Source organism: Lutra lutra, chromosome X (assembly GCF_902655055.1).
Source record: "Lutra lutra chromosome X, mLutLut1.2, whole genome shotgun sequence".
Lineage (NCBI taxonomy): Eukaryota > Metazoa > Chordata > Mammalia > Carnivora > Mustelidae > Lutra > Lutra lutra.
The window spans coordinates 62,963,989-62,981,206 of record NC_062296.1 but is presented as its reverse complement, the minus strand read 5'-3'; the positions used below and the strand labels follow the sequence as shown (position 1 = coordinate 62,981,206).

Below are 17,218 nucleotides of genomic sequence, written 5' to 3'. Positions count from 1 at the left end.
TAAGTTTCTTCATCTTTCTCCAATTAAAAAAAATTTAGAAATTTCAATAAATTGCCATTTAGGATATCCTTTGGGTAAGGAAGTCTGAGCAAAGTCAGAGAGGCGCCAGTGGGGTGACACAAATATTTTGAGCATGACCAAAGCGATCTTGAACTCCAGTTCTTCCAATTTAACTAATTAAAGGGATTTTTCACGAGAAGAAAATGTTGAAAAGATTTTCCAGGAGTAAACTGCATTGTAGCTGTAGTAGCCTTGTATATCGGCAGAAGACAATATTTTCCACTGAACACATGGAACTATAACACTCATGGCAGGTGGCACCAACAGAATTGTCACACTTTGCTGTGTGGAGCTAGAGTTCTTACCGAAACAGAATTGTTAGTGCTGCTATGACCATTAGCTGGGGACTGCCTGGAAGTGGAGGGGGAATCTCTCTGAAATAAGACACAAGGTTCATTAACACAGAACACTGGCACAGAAACAGAGATATTCACATTAACAGTTACAACCACAATCTGACAGCCGTTTCCTCTGAGGTTTTTTCTTTTTTCTTTTTTTTTTAGCTGTAAAGGTGCTATACTGACTTACGTGCATGATTTCACAGAAGTATGAAAAAGTTTTTGCAGTTGGAAGATTCACTTATTGTATGCGATGACTGTGTCATTCATTAATAATTTCTCTCCTGTCTCCAATACTCTATAACCTTGGCTGACTTTAAGTGAGACCCGGAAAAGGGAATTGATATTAAAATCCAATAAAATCCAATTAAAATCCTTTTACAAGGACTGTAAAATGACAAATATTACTGTACACTTATTGTGCTGAAGATCCCAACTGCCAAATTTTTTATTCAAAATTAGGTTGAAAAGTACTTAATAGTTTTTAGGTACCTCAGTGTCAAAAATTACTGAATGACTCATTTGAAGTGAAACAAATCTAACTCCCCCCCCCACCAAAAAAAAACTTCTCATGTTGTAATCACCTTGGAGTCTTTCCAGGACAAATATTACTAATGAGGGTAAAAGATAGACATCCACAAGAGAAGAAACCTTTATTCTTTAGATCATTTTAGGAGAATGATTAAAACAATAACCTCGAGCCTCTAAAAATATTACACTTCTGGCAAAAGTCTGAGGAGGCACAGCCGCTCTCCCTAGATCTGTCGTCCTCAGTCACAGTCCTCTCTGGGCTCCATTCCCTTATTGCCCAAATCAGCTTTAATGACAAGCATAAAGAGAGGAAGAAAATATGCACTGTAGCATTTCTGGTTTAGTGGAGTTCTCTGAAACCTTTGAGATATACATGTCTGCTCAAAAGACATTTGTTTTTTCTAGAAGGTATGCAGAAAACTTCTGGAGCTTGTTAGCTTTTTGAGTAACGGGCTCCCTTAGATGAGCATTCTCAAATGCTCATGAGCAGATCGGTTTCTAGGTGCCACCCCCAGAGAAGCAAGTCAGCTGGGCCAGAGTGAGGGCAGGGTCTCCCCTCTTTTGCCCGGGGAATACTGATGCGGGTGGCCAGAGAACCCTTCTTTAGGAAGTATTGCCCTAGCTGGGAAGAGTCCAACCACAGGCTTGAATTCTGCCAGGGCACCAGAATGTCAAACAGGGTGGGGGTAGGGCTAGGAGGAGAGTATCATTTTTCCTACTATTCAGAAGTAAAGAAGGTAAGGGGGGGCTCTTCTGACTCAAGTGTAGAATTTGTATGTGTAATACTGGTCCCACCCTAAAACTAGTTCCACCACTTAAAAAACACAAGAGAAAATTATATCTTAATAACTAACAGTATCCCCTGGTTAGCTAAGAAAACACAAATCAATCGTATTCATTGAATGTCTTCAATGCTGACAAATGGTATGAGGACCACCTACGATGTTAGAATATTGGAATGCTTTACATGAGAGGTGTGTGTGACATTCTCTCTTCCCTGGAAGGTCTGTGTTCTAGGTTACAAATTACAAAACTATGATTCCTGGAGCAGAAGTAGCTCTCTGTTTTCTTTTGAAATATAGTATTCACTGAAGTTCCATAAAAAGCCACCAAGAGGAGCTCAAAACCTGACAGAACAGAAACCCCAACTGTCACGGTGCACTAAAAAATATCCTTGACCAAACTACAAATTCTTAGACATATCTTTGATAGGTTCGGAAAGCAAAGCCTCTGAGTTTGCTTTGAGATCGACAGCCTTACTAGGGCCTGGAAGAGGCACTGCAATTTCTCCCTCAACTTCTCCTGGGTATGAATTCAATTTTCTAGATGAGTTCCAATAAGTCACTTGTCAGTCTTGAAAAGCATCTGTAGGAAATATGTTCTTCCCACCGAAGTACACAGACTCGGGAGATGCAACGAAAAGGATCAGCTTCAAATAATTATGCTCGAGCTGAATGTGCAATGACTGAAGGGTGACAGACCCTTCATGCCAGCCTGTGTTTCCAAATACAAAAAGAATAGATTTTGGAATCTCATTTCATGACCGACATGAAACTGGATAATATAGGTCGGAGAGCTACAATTTCTATACGATACACCTACCGTGAGAAAGGAACCTTGGGGTTGTATTATCCTAGAAAACTTACTTGCTTATGAATCACAAAGTGTTCCAAATTGAAACGATTTCACAGAAGGTCGCAAAAGCCTCTACTCCTCTCAGAAGGTCAGTTATCAACTCCTCATGGACTTAACATCTGTCCAGGGACTTGTCACAGTTTTTTTTTTTTTAACACCTTGGTCTTAACAGAAATAGATCACTTCTCAAATTCTTGGAAAGAAGAACTATCTGTGTGATTTCTTAATAAGGGAAGTGAATGTACTTCCTGGAAATATTATTGCAATTATCTTTCTTTTTTTCCTCAGAGACTCCATTTGTTATTAAGCCTTCTGTCATTACTTGGAGCTCCTCGAGATCTGGCTGCCCTTCCAGCCTGCAGACAGTTAAAGTGCTGAGGAGTTTCCCATGGAAGCAGGGCCGAGTAGGTGAATGGAACCTACTCTGTTCCGTTATCTTTGTTGTAAAATTGGTGTGCAGTGATCAACAGCACAGGCAGAACAATTTCCCAGAAAGCCAAAACATTCAGCCATCAGCAGACAGTTAGTTAAGAACCCAGAGGAGACAGGGGTGGCGGGGGCAGTGGGAGGGGGCGGGGGGTCGCGCTGGAGCCATTACCTCACAGGACGATGACTGAGTGCGGTAACTTGGCACTATCTTGAAGGTGATACTCCCCCGCATTTCCCGCTGGAGGGGGAAGAAAGGAGAGCTTGCTTAACACACAAATGTTGCACACAAAGACATGTGAGAAACCACTTGAAATGGGGGGGGAATTAATGCAAGCCAGCCGAGCACGCAGGGGCCTTTTAAACGAAATGGAGTTAGAAGGTAGGGGCTGCTCACAGGAATAGACTTTATTCTCGGGAGAAACCCTGCGAAGTCAAGGCTGACTGCCTTGTTCGGGCAGCAGCAGTGGAACAGACCCCCAGCAGTTCCCTTTTTATAGACACACAGAAACTTCTAAGTGCTTTTCAAAAGTAAGTATGAACTGAGCCAGACGCCAGAATAAGTAATTACACAAAGACGGTATTTGGTCTGCTACACGATGATGGTGTACTCCATTGAATTTGCTTTTTCTTTTATAATGTTGGCCTCACGGTTTTTGCTATAGTGAGTTTGTGTCCTTATTTTACACTTAAGAGAGATTCATAATGTGCGAGGCCACTACACTGTGGCAGGAAGATGGTTCAGGACCAGAGGTCCAAGACATCTGCCTCTGTTCAGTATGACAGTGAACATAGGCCAGGGACCGTCATTCTGCTTTTTTAATAAAAGGCCAATTGTGAACACAGATTTTGGCTATGTCTGGTCAAAAATAGCCAGGTCTACTATGTCTTTCCTTCCCTCTGTGCTGCAGAGGAATCCAATACAGCAGGCTATGACTCAGCTGAACAGAACGAGGCTTCTGACATTGCTGATGTCAGCATAATGGAGGGTGGGGAGAAACGAGTTCACATATACGCACAATTGGAAAGGTTATCTTTACACATCTGCTCAGTAAGAAACGAGATTGAGGAGGCAAGGAGACCGTCGAAGCCCACACTGCTCGATGGGCAAGAGGTTTCCAAGCTCTGTTGCATGTAAACATTTTCCCAGTTGTCAGTTCTTATGAATGTTGTAGAAAGTCAAGTCCAACAAACAGTGGGACCAGAAAAATACTCTGATTACAAGAGAATACCACTTATTCATGCATTATAAAGCAAGCTAACAAACTGAAAGTCAGTCTTGGAAAAAAGACAAAGAAACTTTCATGTACTCACGAGCATTTTCTGCAGCTGTTCCACTGTTTGGTTAGCCACACTGATGCCGTTAATTTCTCGAATTTCATCACCGACATGAAGTGTACCTAAAGAAATGACACGGTTGCAAACATGAAATGATGTATGTAACATTGATAATAATGTCCAAAGATAGCAATATAAGTAATTAAAAATTAAGCTAACTATTGAAGGTCAATGTTTCAGAAACAGGTACAGATTTGGCTCATTTGGTAAACTCACCAAAACAGATAGATCTACTTACGGAAGACACACTTCTGAAAGATGGCTGTGGAAATCTGCTTATTTCTCTGAGAGAGGCACTATGTATCGTGGTTTAAAATGACAGTTTCTAGATCTAGCCTGTCTGGGGCAAATCTCAGCTACATCCCATACCAGCTTTAAGATCTTGGGTAGGATACCAAAATATTCCATATCTCAGTTTTCAATATTTACAAAATGGAGATGAAAACAGTATCTATTTCATATGATTGCCTTGAGGATTAAGTTAGTTTAATATATGTAGAAGGATCAGGAGTGTTCGTGGCACATGGTAAAGTATCACTGAAGTGTCTGTTATCATTTCCTACCATTTTCTTTTCTTGTTTTTTTTTTTTTAAAGATTTTATTTATTTATTTGTCAGAGAGGGAGGGAGAGAGAGAGAGATAGATATCACAAGTAGGCAGAGAGGCAGGCAGAGGCAGAGGGAGAAGCAGGCTCCCCACTGAGTAAGGAGCCAGATGTGGGACTTGATCCCAGGACCCTGGGATCATGACCTGAGCCAAAGGCAGCCGCTTAACCAACTGAGCCACCCAGGCATCCCTCCTACCATTTTCATCATCATCATTATCTACCAAATATGATGCAGAGAATTGTGATAATTCCTGTATAACACTCAACTTACATTAGACAAAACACAATCATTTTATAATAATTTGGTAGGCATTTCAGGGTCCTGTCATACTTCAATTGGAAAGAGAGCCCAAGAACCAATGCCTAAATAGGGAGTTATGTGAAATTTTACTTCCTTATTTATAAATTGTGCACATGTTTACATACTGACCTGGCATCATTATGAAAAGCTCACAGCATCTTTTAGAGGTTCACACTAAATGCACATAAAGAAAGTTAAGACCCCTGAGATTTGTTTCCAAATATTCCCTGGGGGGTGGACAGTAGGGGAAGTACAGATGACATTGGTGTGGTTGTGAAGTAACAGTGATTCTAGTGGGTTATGGGTACGCAGGTGATCACTGCACTCTTCTTTCCACTTTTCTCTACTTGAACTCACTGCACTATTCTCTTTACTCATGTTTGAAAATTAACATAATAAAATAAAAATCTGTGGACTTTTGCTTCCTAGTGTGGCTGGTTAGTCACTAGAAGACTTTCTTATACCTGTATCCCATCTAGGGCACACCTATTGAAGTATTACTAGTCTCACAAAAGGAATACAAATTCCTCTTTTGGGGGGGGGGTAAATAAAGCAGTTTATTAAGTGAAGATACAGAAAAAGCTCTCAAGAGTGAGAGGGGTCCCGATGGGGTTGCCGCTAAGGAGTACAAATTCCTAAGAGCACTGCCTACTTCCATCCCCCACCATTGGCTGCACATAAGGACCTGTGAGCTGGATCCAGAGTGGTGGCGAACGAAGGGTGGAATGAAACAGTGGAAAGGGTGGATGCCACAGCAGCAGTGCCTGCTAGCCAGATTCTGAGCCTTGGGCCAACGGCAAGTGACAGAAACTGAGCCCAGGAATCTGGAGGGAGGCAAGATCCAGACTGGTGGCACTCCATGGTAGTTAGTAGAAGAGGGAACAAACAAAGTGTACCCAGTCTAGGCCCACAGGACTTCCATTAGTTAGAACAAACAATGAGCTCACAAAGGTCACCAAACATACAATAAGGCAAAGTCATCAGAAAGAGAAAAAACAGATTTAGATTGTCAAGGAGGATAGCTACTAGAATGATCAGATACAGAATATAAAATAGCCACATGTTAAATATTAGAAAAAAAATAAAGGACCTAATTGCAAGGATGAGCACACAACACGAGATTATCAGATGTGAACAGATAGATTTGAAAATAAAACTAAGAACAAATGACTAGTACTTCTAGAAAAGAAAACTATAACTGGTCATAGAAACCAGTGAATGGAGGAGTTTAACAGGAATTTAGATATGGCTGAAGAGAATGTCAGTGAACTGGAAGATATAACCAAGTACATTACCTAGAATGCAGGACAGGGAAATGAGACAGGGAAAACAAGAGACAAGAAATAAAGAAAACAGGAAAAAAATTAAGAGATATGGAGGGAATGTCTAACACATGTCTAGTGGAGTTCAAAAGGAGAGAATACGGAGAATGGAGAGGAGGCAATATTTGAAGAGATAATGGTTGTAAACTTTACTGAACTGATGAAAACATGATTATGCAGATCCAGGAAGAATAATGCATCCTAAAGAGGATAAATAAAGAGAAAACCATGTTGGAAGGTAGTGAAACTACAGAACATCTAAAGACAAAGATCCCCCCCCCCAAAGACAAAGTTCTTAGAAAACCCAGAGAGAAAGGAGAGATCACTTACAATTCAAGGACAATTGTAGTGACATCAGACTTTCCAATGTCAAACAGTGGATGCCAAAATACAACAAAACGGTAACCATCAACCTAAGACTGTGCTCTCAGCAAAAGTAATCTTCAAGATTGAGGATGAAATAAAATATTTACAGATAAATACCACCTGAGGGAGTTTATCAACAGGAGACTAGAACTAAAGGAACTTCTAAGGATGTACTTTAGGAGAAGGAAAATGCTCCCCAAAGGATGGTCTGTAATTTGAGAAGGAATGCTAAGTTTATATCTGAAACTAATATACCAAACACTTGTATGTTAACTATACTAGAAATAACATAAGATAGAAGGAATGGGGAGTAAATAAAACCACAACCATTTATGTAAATCCAAACAAAAATAGTCATGATAGTAATTGCAAATTTGTGAATTTAAAACAGGACAGAACAAAATGCTGGGCAAAATAATATGTAAGTCGAAAGTGTGATCAGATTTAGTGTTCCAATGTCTTTGGGAGTGGGGTTAAGATACTACTTCCCTCTAGTAAACATAATGTTAATTACACATGATAAAATTTCAAGGTAACCACCTAAAAGATCTAAGTAGAGTGCTGAAATTCTAAACTCCCAGGGGGAAAAAATGGAACAAAAAATGAACAAGAAAATCCATTAAAAAATGGGATAAGTATAAATAAAAAAGATGACAGACTCATCACAATAAATATTAATGGACTAACCTTGCCCATTAAAAGATAGTGATCATCAGAGTACATTAAAAATGTAATTTTCCAATTTACTCAAGATATAGAAAGCCTGAGTAACCTTATGAATGTTAAAGAAATTGAAGCAGTTTTTAAAAAAAGAAAGTCTTTCCTGGGGTGCCTGGCTGGCTCAGTTGGTAGAGCATACAACTTTTGATCTTAGGGTCATGAGTTCAAGCCCCACATTGGGTGTAGAGCTTCCTTTAAAAAAAGTCTTTTCTAAAAAAACCAAAATGAAAACCAAAACATCAGGCCTTGATAGTTTTATAGGCAAGTTCTACCATACTTTAAAGGTACAAGTCATTCCAATATTCTACAAAGTCTTTCAGACAACTCATGAAGGGAGATGGCTCTCCACATCATTTTATGAGGCAATGTAACTTTGAAACTAAAAAACCCAGAGCAAGACAAGAAAGGAAAATTAACTACCAGCCAGTCTCACTCATAATTACAAATACCAAAACTCTAAATAAAACATCAGCACACAGAATCCAGCAGTACATACAAAAAAAAAAAAAATAACACACAGCGAATAAGCTAGGTTTATCTGAGACATGCAGAAGGGGTTTATCGTTAGGAAATCTTTCAAAGTCACTCACTATGTTAATAGATAAAAGGAAAAAAACCTCCAAATGATCATCTCAGCAGATGAAGAGCATCTGATAAGATTCACGACTCAATCATAATTAAAAGGCTCAGCAACTAAGGATAGAAGAGAACATCTTCAGCCCTAAGAGAAGGCATCTAACTAAAATTCTACAGTAAATGGTACTCTTCACAGGGAATCATGAGAAAGCTACTTTTCAAAAATGAGACTAGGAGGAGGATGTCCACGACACCACTTCAATCAGAGATGGCAGACCCTAGTCACATGGTAATATAAGAAAAAGACTATGGAAACAATGATGTTGTGGCTTTAATGAATTTTTTAAAAAGATATTATTTATTTATTTGACAGACAGATCACAAGTACGCAGAGAGGCAGGCAGAGAGAAAGGGGAGGAAGCAGGCTCCCTGCTAAGCAGAGAGCCCGATGTGGGGCTCGATCCCAGGGCCCTGGGATCATGACCTGAGCCGAAGGCAGAGGCTTTAACCCACTGAGCCACCCAGGTACCCCTGCTTTACTGAATTTATAGCAACTTATTAAAAATAAGAAACAGAAAATTCATCCTGGAGTCTAAAACCAATTCTCCCGCATGAGTGCAGTCTACTCCCGCAGCCTCTAAAGATTCCCCTGTAGGCAGCAGCAATGCTGGACATCAGTGGTCAGGAAGACATGAAAATGCTTCCAGGGTTACTTCCTGCTCTCTGAGGTTAAGGAAAAAGTAAAGAGGTGCTAAGGACAAAAACAAAAACAAAAACAAAAAACACAACAACAAAAAACCCCTCATCTCAAAGAAAGGAAGCCTAATTTTTGGATCAGCCTGTCAATGCTAGTACCTATAACTCAGCCCTTCCAAGGACGAGGCTAGGCCTGCATGTGCAGATCTTGCCCACCCAAGAGTTAATGAAAGTTCCCCTTTCTCAAAAACTCATTCTTTCTTTACCTCAGGCCTTAGTGGGTTCCTTTCTCAGAAGGACTGCAATTACTGTGGCAGGTATTAAAAACTTAATCTAGATTTGCTATCTCTTATTTTATAATTTAATTTTTATATTATTTATCAAACTCTAATTTCCTAATTTATTATTTATTTATTTATTTAAAAAAAGATTTTTATTTATTTATTTGACAGAGATCACAAGTAGGCAGTGAGGCAGGCAGAGAGAGGGGGAAGCAGGCTCCCTGCTGAGCAGAGAGCCCAATGCGGGCGGGGCTCAATCCCAGGACCCTGAGACCATGACCTGAGCCAAAGGCAGAGGCTTAACCCACTGAGCACCCAGGCGCCCCTAATTTCCTAATTTAGAGAGAGTACATCTCATTCCTGCATGAATGAGAAATTCTTCAACTGTCATTACATATCTATATCCATAAATGAATGAACATTATGTATGTACCTATGTCCCAGAATAGATGTCTTCCAGATATCCAGGGGCCGGGTAGGATATTTACTTTATCCTCCATGGTCTTTTTTTTTTTTTTTTTAAGATTTTATTTATTTATTTGAGAGAGAGAGAGATCACAAGTAGGCAGAGAGGCAGGCAGAGAGAGAGGAAGGGAAGCAGGCTCCCTGCTGAGCAGAGAGCCCGATGCGGGACTCGATCCCAGGAACCTGAGATCATGACCTGAGCTGAAGGCAGCGGCTTAACCCACTGAGCTACCCGGGCGCCCATTCCATGGTCTTTTTAAAGTCAGGATCCAAACAGTAATTCAGAGATGTTCGGTAACAGAACTGTAATATACCCTCCCCCCCCTTATCCACAGGCTGGAGCATGTACAGAAGAATATAAACAAATGAGACCAACAGTGATTAAAACCAAAGATAGATAACTTAAATAGATCATTATGTGGACCACAGAGTAAACAGATTGTTTATATGGATCATAAACAATACTTTCTCCACTAGGCTATAGGAAAAAAAAAGGTAAGGAGGGAAAGAATCACATATGAAACTTACCTTGCCTGTGAATCATGCCCCCGTGCATAATTCTTGCGACAATACAATGATTGAGCTCATTCATTTTTAAAGTGATTCCCTGTAAAAAGGTAAGTAAAATAGAATTACTATTCTTTTTTATGTTTGTGATAATTGTAGATAATTTTATTTACTAAAATAAGGAAAACATTCAAGAAAATATGGAAAATGAAGGAAGGAGGAAACCCGTCTGTTACTCCATGCCAGGACAAAAATGTTATTTTTGGTATTTTGATTGCTATAATAATGATACATACATTCCATACTGTGCTCTGGGTAGTTTCCTCTCATAAATGCACTGATCATAACTCAAACGAATACGTCAGGGGGACCCTCTACAGATCTCTGGGGGTTCTCTTCCTGTGAAGCTCTCTTTTCTTTGGTCCTCTGTCCTGTGCACTTTAGGTGCCTAGGTCACCTTGGATTCTCAGCTCTGTGTCCTCAATTCAGAACTGCCTGCTCTGCCTCAGTTCTACCTTCCTGTGTTGTGGCCTGGAAACTCTTTCAAGTCAATAAGGTCAGGTGATCATAGGGCTCACCCTGTTTGCTTCCTGTCTCTTAGGGATCATTTTCCTCTGTTGCCTGATGTCCAATGTCTTGAAAACTGTTCTTTTATGTAATTTCGTTTGTTTAAAAATTTTTTTTGGTTATTTTGGGTGAGAGGGTAAATCTGGTCCTTGTTACTCCATCTTGGCCAGAAGTAGAAGCTCCACATATTTAATGCCAGACTACTAGTCTACAGAGATTACTTTTTGTTTTCCCATTATTCTCTATTATAAGATAAACTTTCATAAGCATATTTTTTGGACTAGACCTGGCTGATCCTAAAAATCACATGGGGACCTTTTAAATAATACTGTCTCTTAAACTCACTCCTTGGATTTAGATTCAGGAAGTCTGGAATGGAGCCCAGAAACCTATATTTTTAACAGGTTCCCTTGGTGAAAACTGGTCTTGAATTTGAGATGATTAAGGGTAGGGGGACGGTCTTTTCTTCTTTGGAGAACAACACTCTGTTGGAAAGGTTCATGAAAATATCTGAGCCTTTATAATTTAGACTTGGAATCTGCACAATTCCAGAAACTATAACTTTGCTTGGTCCCTATTTTTCAGTTCTTAGAAGTGGTGGGCAAGCAATGTGAAAAACTGGTATATCAAAATGTTTCTAGTTCCAATGTTCAACTGTAATGTTCAAGTTTCATTTCCAACTTGTGTATTCAATCAGCATGTATGGTTACCAAGAGAGGTGTTCCTGGAGAAATGCTATAAATTCATGTGTAACTCAAATCTAATTTCATAAGGGAAATGATAGTATGATGGGGCTTCAATCCTTGAAATTAATAAATTAATGTATCCATTTAACCAACGTTATTATGATCCTGTTATGTGGGCAGGCACTCAGCTAGGCACATAATGAATGAGACTGTTCATTAGTGAACAGACAATAGTGATGAGACAGGCAGGGTCTCTCGTGACTAGGGGGATGTTCACCTCAAACCAACTACAGTTAACATTTATTATTTTGTCTGCCCCAAACATTTCTTTGCAGAGAGGAACTGACTCACATTCTCTCTGTTCCCAAGTTCCCAAACTCCAGGGAAGGGACTGGGCCAGGTTGGGCTGGATGCCATGAACCTACCCCCAGCTTGGGATAGACTCCAGGCCTTTCCTTGTTTACATAAGCCTTTCCCCTATCGTCCAAGCTAGTTCAACTTTGGTCTTTATCACTTGCAACTGAGGGAGTCTCAATCGACTGAGAGTAATTTCAAGGTGAAGTTGCCAATGGGAAAACAGGGTGTGATGGGAGTGTATCATCCTTACAGGGTGGATCTAACATAGCTGGACACATTAAAGAAGGTCCAAAAAGCAAAAGAGATCATATAGATATATCCCGAACAGCAATATAATGCTTTTAATAAGACAACTAACCAAGAAAATGAAGCTTATTAAATGTAACAGAGAACTGTATTCCATTATTGAAAATATCTATTTTATACCAAATAATTTCCATTTTTTACGGCAACCAGTCAAAAGGAGAATACACACTTTCGGTAGGATCAAAGACAGAACAGAGAAGGGCTTCTTTAAGGAAACTTCTAGGGGAGACTTGGTCATTTTATGCGTTCTGAAGTAACTGAGGAATACACTTTTACTCAGCCTGTGGGTTTAGGTAGTGAGCCTCCACAGGAAAGATCATACAAATGTCATTGGGCTACTTTAGAATATGATAATCACTGGACACTTCTGGGCCTCCTTCTTGCCATCCCCTCCAGCTTTCCTGTCTGGTTTGCTTGGCTGAATGTCACCACTTCTTCCTGCCTCTTGGACACAGTCTTTTCTCCTCTACAGCTCTATCATTAACTCTTCCTGTTTAGCAAACTGTGCTAAACTGCATATTTATTTGATGTTGGCAGCCCTGGGGAAAGTGAGCTCTGGGAAGGGGCTGTGTCTGTCTTGCCACTACATTACTGGCATCCAACATAGTGATTTGCGCATAGTGGGCACTTAACAAACATTTGCTAAATGAGTGAATGAATACGTAATATGAATAAATGGGTATTAGACTTTCAGAGCAGGGTGGGATCTGGGGGGTCATTTAGTCAAGTATGCTTCTGGCAATAATTGCTAAGCAAAGTACGAGCAGACTTGAAGTGATCTGCCCAAGGCACCCAAAGGCTGCTATTGCCTGTGCGCTTAAGCCAAAGGGTTGTTTGGAGGACACTGAAAAGGGGTAAAGTGATTCACATGCCCCCTGCCTGCTTTAAGTGCTGCACAGAGATCAGTTAATGAGAGTTACAGCCAGAAACATCTAGAGCTGAGGGCTCTCTGAAAATCACAGTCAGAGAATCACTGCTCTGTAGCTCTCCCTTTAATCTGGAAAGCAACCGGGCATTTTTCTTAAGTAGGGAATTTGTTTTTCTATATTGCAATATCCCTTTTCTATGCTCTGAGGGAAAGATAGGAGTGCATAAGTCTCAAGGCTTTTTTCCCCCCCTGAAGATAGGATTCGTCCCCCAAACATGGAACTTTTCCAATGGTCTTTATCTCAGTGGGTAGCATCACCGGCCATTTGGCTGTGAACACCTAAAGCTTAAGGGACATCCTTGGTAACTGCTTCTCCCTCTGTCCCCACTGGCTGTCTGTTATCTAGGTCTATTGATTTTACTTTTTTGTTAAGTCTGTTCACCTCTTTCCATTTGGTATCCGCGCCTCTACCTCCCAGTTCCAACTGCTCTCCTTGGTCCCAAGCCAATAACTTCCTCACGGGTTCTCCCCACAGCCTCCCTCCTCCCCGTCTAATCCGTTCTCTGGAGGGCGGTCTTTCTAAAATGCAACTCTGATCTCTCCCTGCTTGAAACTCTTCAATAGCTCTCCACTGTCTTTGAGATAAAGAACAGAGTCCTTAACATGCCTTAACATTCTTTCGACACTCTGTGTGTCTGTTCCTGCCAGCTCGTTTTCTATACTGCAGCTGTGGTGCCCTCTTTCCACCCAGAAGAGCCCTTCTGACCCGCGGGCTTCTGCACATGCCGATTGGGTGTCCTGGACGGTCTCCACTCTGTCCTACTGCCCCACGCCCCACTTTGCTCGCTTCACTCCAAGGAGTCTTTCCTCGATCTTCCTTTCCCCATGTACAAGGATTCTGTGACAACGAGGAGGGTTCAGTATCAGTTCTATTCCAACGCTGTTCCTACACCCCGAGGAAATGAATTCGTATCAAAGAGGTAGATGTGAATGGAAGGAATGTTATTTTAGCCACATTGCTCAGTTCTTAGAAGGCCTTCCAGATTAGTCTTCCTCTCATTTTGCAGAAGGCCAAAGATCTTATAAGAAGATGTTTTTCACAATGTCATTAGACATTCACTTTGTTGATATCAGTATTTCAAATTGTGCCCCAGAGGTTTTTCCTGGAGTGCTGTAGCAGGTAGGTCCTTTTTTGGGTGAGCTGCAGAGCATTTGTGAAAGGAGAGGTGGGGGGCGGGGAACCTCAGGCATGCTGTCAGGTGGAACAGCTCTGGGTGTGGGCTCGGAGGTGGTGGTGGAAGAGCTGGAGACAGACCGTTTTTCACACTGTTCATGCCCTCCCCACCTCCTAGCAGCACAGGCTGAAGTTGGGAGCCCTACTTCCGGCTGGGACTTTAGAGTCTAGAAAACTTACCATGGGCTCATCTGTGTTCTTTTGGAACTGGACCAGGCGAACTCTGGTCACATTCTCCATATCCATATCTCCGTTGGCGCTTTCTGGAGAATCACCATTTAAATAGGGTGAGGTGGGGGGAGGAGTGACCCTCAATGCTTCATCACTGTAAACTTCATGAGCCACTACATCGTGAGTCTGAAGTAAGGCCTGGTAGTTTATGAAGAAAGTGAAATATTAATAATAGCACTATGCCAGGAGAAATGTGTTATTTCAAATAAAGGCAGACATAATGTAATTTCAAAGAACTAAGTAGAAGGAATCATCTGTAAACAGAGGTGGCAAATTTGGGCTAGGGCTTACAATGGGAACTCATTTAAAAAGAAACAATGCAATAATTGGAGTTTTGAGCAAATATCTTTCTGGACAGTATTAACCAAAGGATGAAGATAATTTATAACCTATGACTTAGTAAAAGGAATGAAGAGACACACCGGTGTGTCCGAAAAAAAAATGTAATTTTCCAAAATATCACATGCAATATGGAGCTCAAAGTCTAAATGTATGTAATGTTTTTGTTATTTTTCTTTTTTGGAGCCCTTGCCCAAATGAAAAATAAGTTGACAGTTATTATCATCAATATTTTTTGCGAAGCCTACAAACAAAGAAAAAGTGATTTCTTTGTATTGATACCCGCATATGCTTTCTTGGTGAAACTGGATAACCAAGACCCCTGGTTTCCCTAAAAAAGGATATTCTTCTGCTTACTGTCCTTTCTGTGTCATCAGAAAAAAGTTTTTATATATATATATATTTTTTTTTTAAGTTTTTTTTTTTAATTTATTCATTTGACAGACAGAGATCACAAGTAGGCAGAGAGGCAGGCAGAGAGAGAGGAGGAAGCGGGCTCCCCGCTGAGCAGAGAGTCTGATGTGGGGCTCGATTCCAGGACCCCGGGGCCATGACCTGAGCCGAAGGCAGAGGCTTTAACCCACTGAGCCACCCAGGCGCCCCCAGAAAAAAGTTTTTAATAGCCACGAATATTTGAACATTTCTCCTTCAAAGAGAATTTTACGGCTGAATATCAGCGCGTTTGGAGCTCTGCACAGATTCTACTTTCTCGTGTGCTAACTACAAACTCCGTTCTATTTTAATCTGTGATCCGCATGGTGATGAAATATCCGGAGATCATGAAATGCAATTAAAATTGCTTTAAAAGTATAACCCTTTGCATCTCAAATTAAGTTATTTAATTAAAAAGCTTATTAAAGTCATGACTTGGCTATTCTAATCTGAAAGGCATGCATACGAGGCAAAACTAAAAGGTAACAATGCAGCAAAATCGTACAGAAGGTGGTGTTGGTCTGTCCTCTCAGTAGAGCATGTGCTTGGAGATAATGCGTTTGGGTTTCTCAGGGAAATGGCAGCTACTTTCAAGACCGCAGAGGGCTGGTCTGACCTGGCGTCTGGGTGACTGGGCACAGAACAGTGCGCCACTTGAGTGCAGGGCTCCATGAAAGCCCTGGGGACCTTGGCTTCTGGATCCCTGCCCTGGCTGCACCCTGCACTGGCACCCCAGGCCCAAGTATGGTGGTTGGGCTCTGGGAGTAAATCCTTCTTTTCCTGGGTTAATTGTAGCCACTTAAGAGACTAACATTTAGGGCAGAAAGCAAAAATCAATAAGAGATAAACTCAAAAACTTCCTCGGCTAATATTAGGTTCGTCATACCAACTATAGATGTAGCTTCCATAATTGGGGAACTTTCAAAGACAGGCTTTGTATGACTGGAGGCTGTAGAGCCTGGCAAGCAAAGAACCAAACTTTCATCAGGAGAACGCGTCAGATGGGTTGGAGAAAGTGTTTATGCTGCTTTTTTGCAAATGATTTCTACTCACCCTTTTAAGTTACATAAGCAAACACTTGTATTTAGTTTATTATTTCTAAGGAAGGATTAAGTCCCAACAATCACAAAATAATACCCACCCACATAGAACTTCAACAGAAAAAATACTCAAATTAGGTCACTGAATAAGGTCATACTTGATGCTAAGCACGATTTGCCACTGTCAAGCCTGCTGTCAAAAATAAAACTTACCCCTAAAGTTCGAATGTATATGCAAACCGAAAAAAAGGGGCTACTTATAGATTGTTCAAGGAAGCCAGTAAAAAAGAATATACAAGTGGTGCCTGGGTGGCTCAGTCAGTTAAGTGTCCGACTCTTGATTTCAGCTCAGGGCACGATCTCCGGGTCACGAGCTGGAGCTCCTTAACGGCTCCCTGCTCAGCTGGGCAGGGAATCTGCTTGAGGATTCATTTTCCCCCTCTTCCCCTGTCCCTCCCCCTGCTAGCACGTGCATGTGCATGCTCTCTCTCCAAAATAAGCAGATAAAATCTAAAAAAAGGAAAAAGAATATGCAGAATAAAAGATTGGAAAAATCTAAGTCTCGATATTTTTCTCCAAATATGTTATGAGGTATAATCGAGCAATTGGTAATATGCTGAAATAGCTATTAGTTTTAATTACATAAGAATCGTGTAATAGGAAAGAAATACTTTCACTTTTTGTACTCTAGCAAGGACATGGACAAATCAATTAACTTGAGACTACAGTGAAAAAATATCTGATTGCTTTAAAATAAGCAGGAAAAATATGAATTTTATGGTTGAAAAGTGGCTCCTCTGGCTTCTTAATTATCAATCGTACAGTGGGCCACTAAATAATAAGAATATCATCATAATCTAAGGTGATTTTAACCATCTTATCTTTTTTGAGAAAGTAGGATACAGATTTGCTTTTAAATTCTTCTGTTCCAGATACTTTCTTTCATTTTTATTTTTTTAATTAAGTAGGCTCTATCCCCAGTGTGGGGA

The 17,218-nt window shown here is 40.6% G+C and overlaps 1 protein-coding gene across 8 annotated transcripts in view; it reads right to left on the bottom strand.

Annotated features, from left to right (window-relative positions):
• CASK (calcium/calmodulin dependent serine protein kinase) overlaps positions 1–17,218 on the bottom strand; it is a 353,809-nt gene that overhangs the window by 27,722 nt on the left and 308,869 nt on the right. For 4 of the 8 annotated variants that reach the window (XM_047715149.1, XM_047715152.1, XM_047715151.1 and 1 more), the window contains exons 14-18: positions 14,368–14,556; positions 10,191–10,269; positions 4,305–4,390; positions 3,163–3,231; positions 366–434 (exon numbers count right to left, since the gene is read on the bottom strand). In XM_047715149.1, coding sequence (XP_047571105.1) covers positions 366–434; positions 3,163–3,231; positions 4,305–4,390; positions 10,191–10,269; positions 14,368–14,556 — 492 coding nt within the window. The remainder of the gene's footprint in view (positions 1–365; positions 435–3,162; positions 3,232–4,304; positions 4,391–10,190; positions 10,270–14,367; positions 14,557–17,218) is intronic. The other 4 variants (XM_047715153.1, XM_047715155.1, XM_047715154.1 and 1 more) reach the window with 1 other exon arrangement.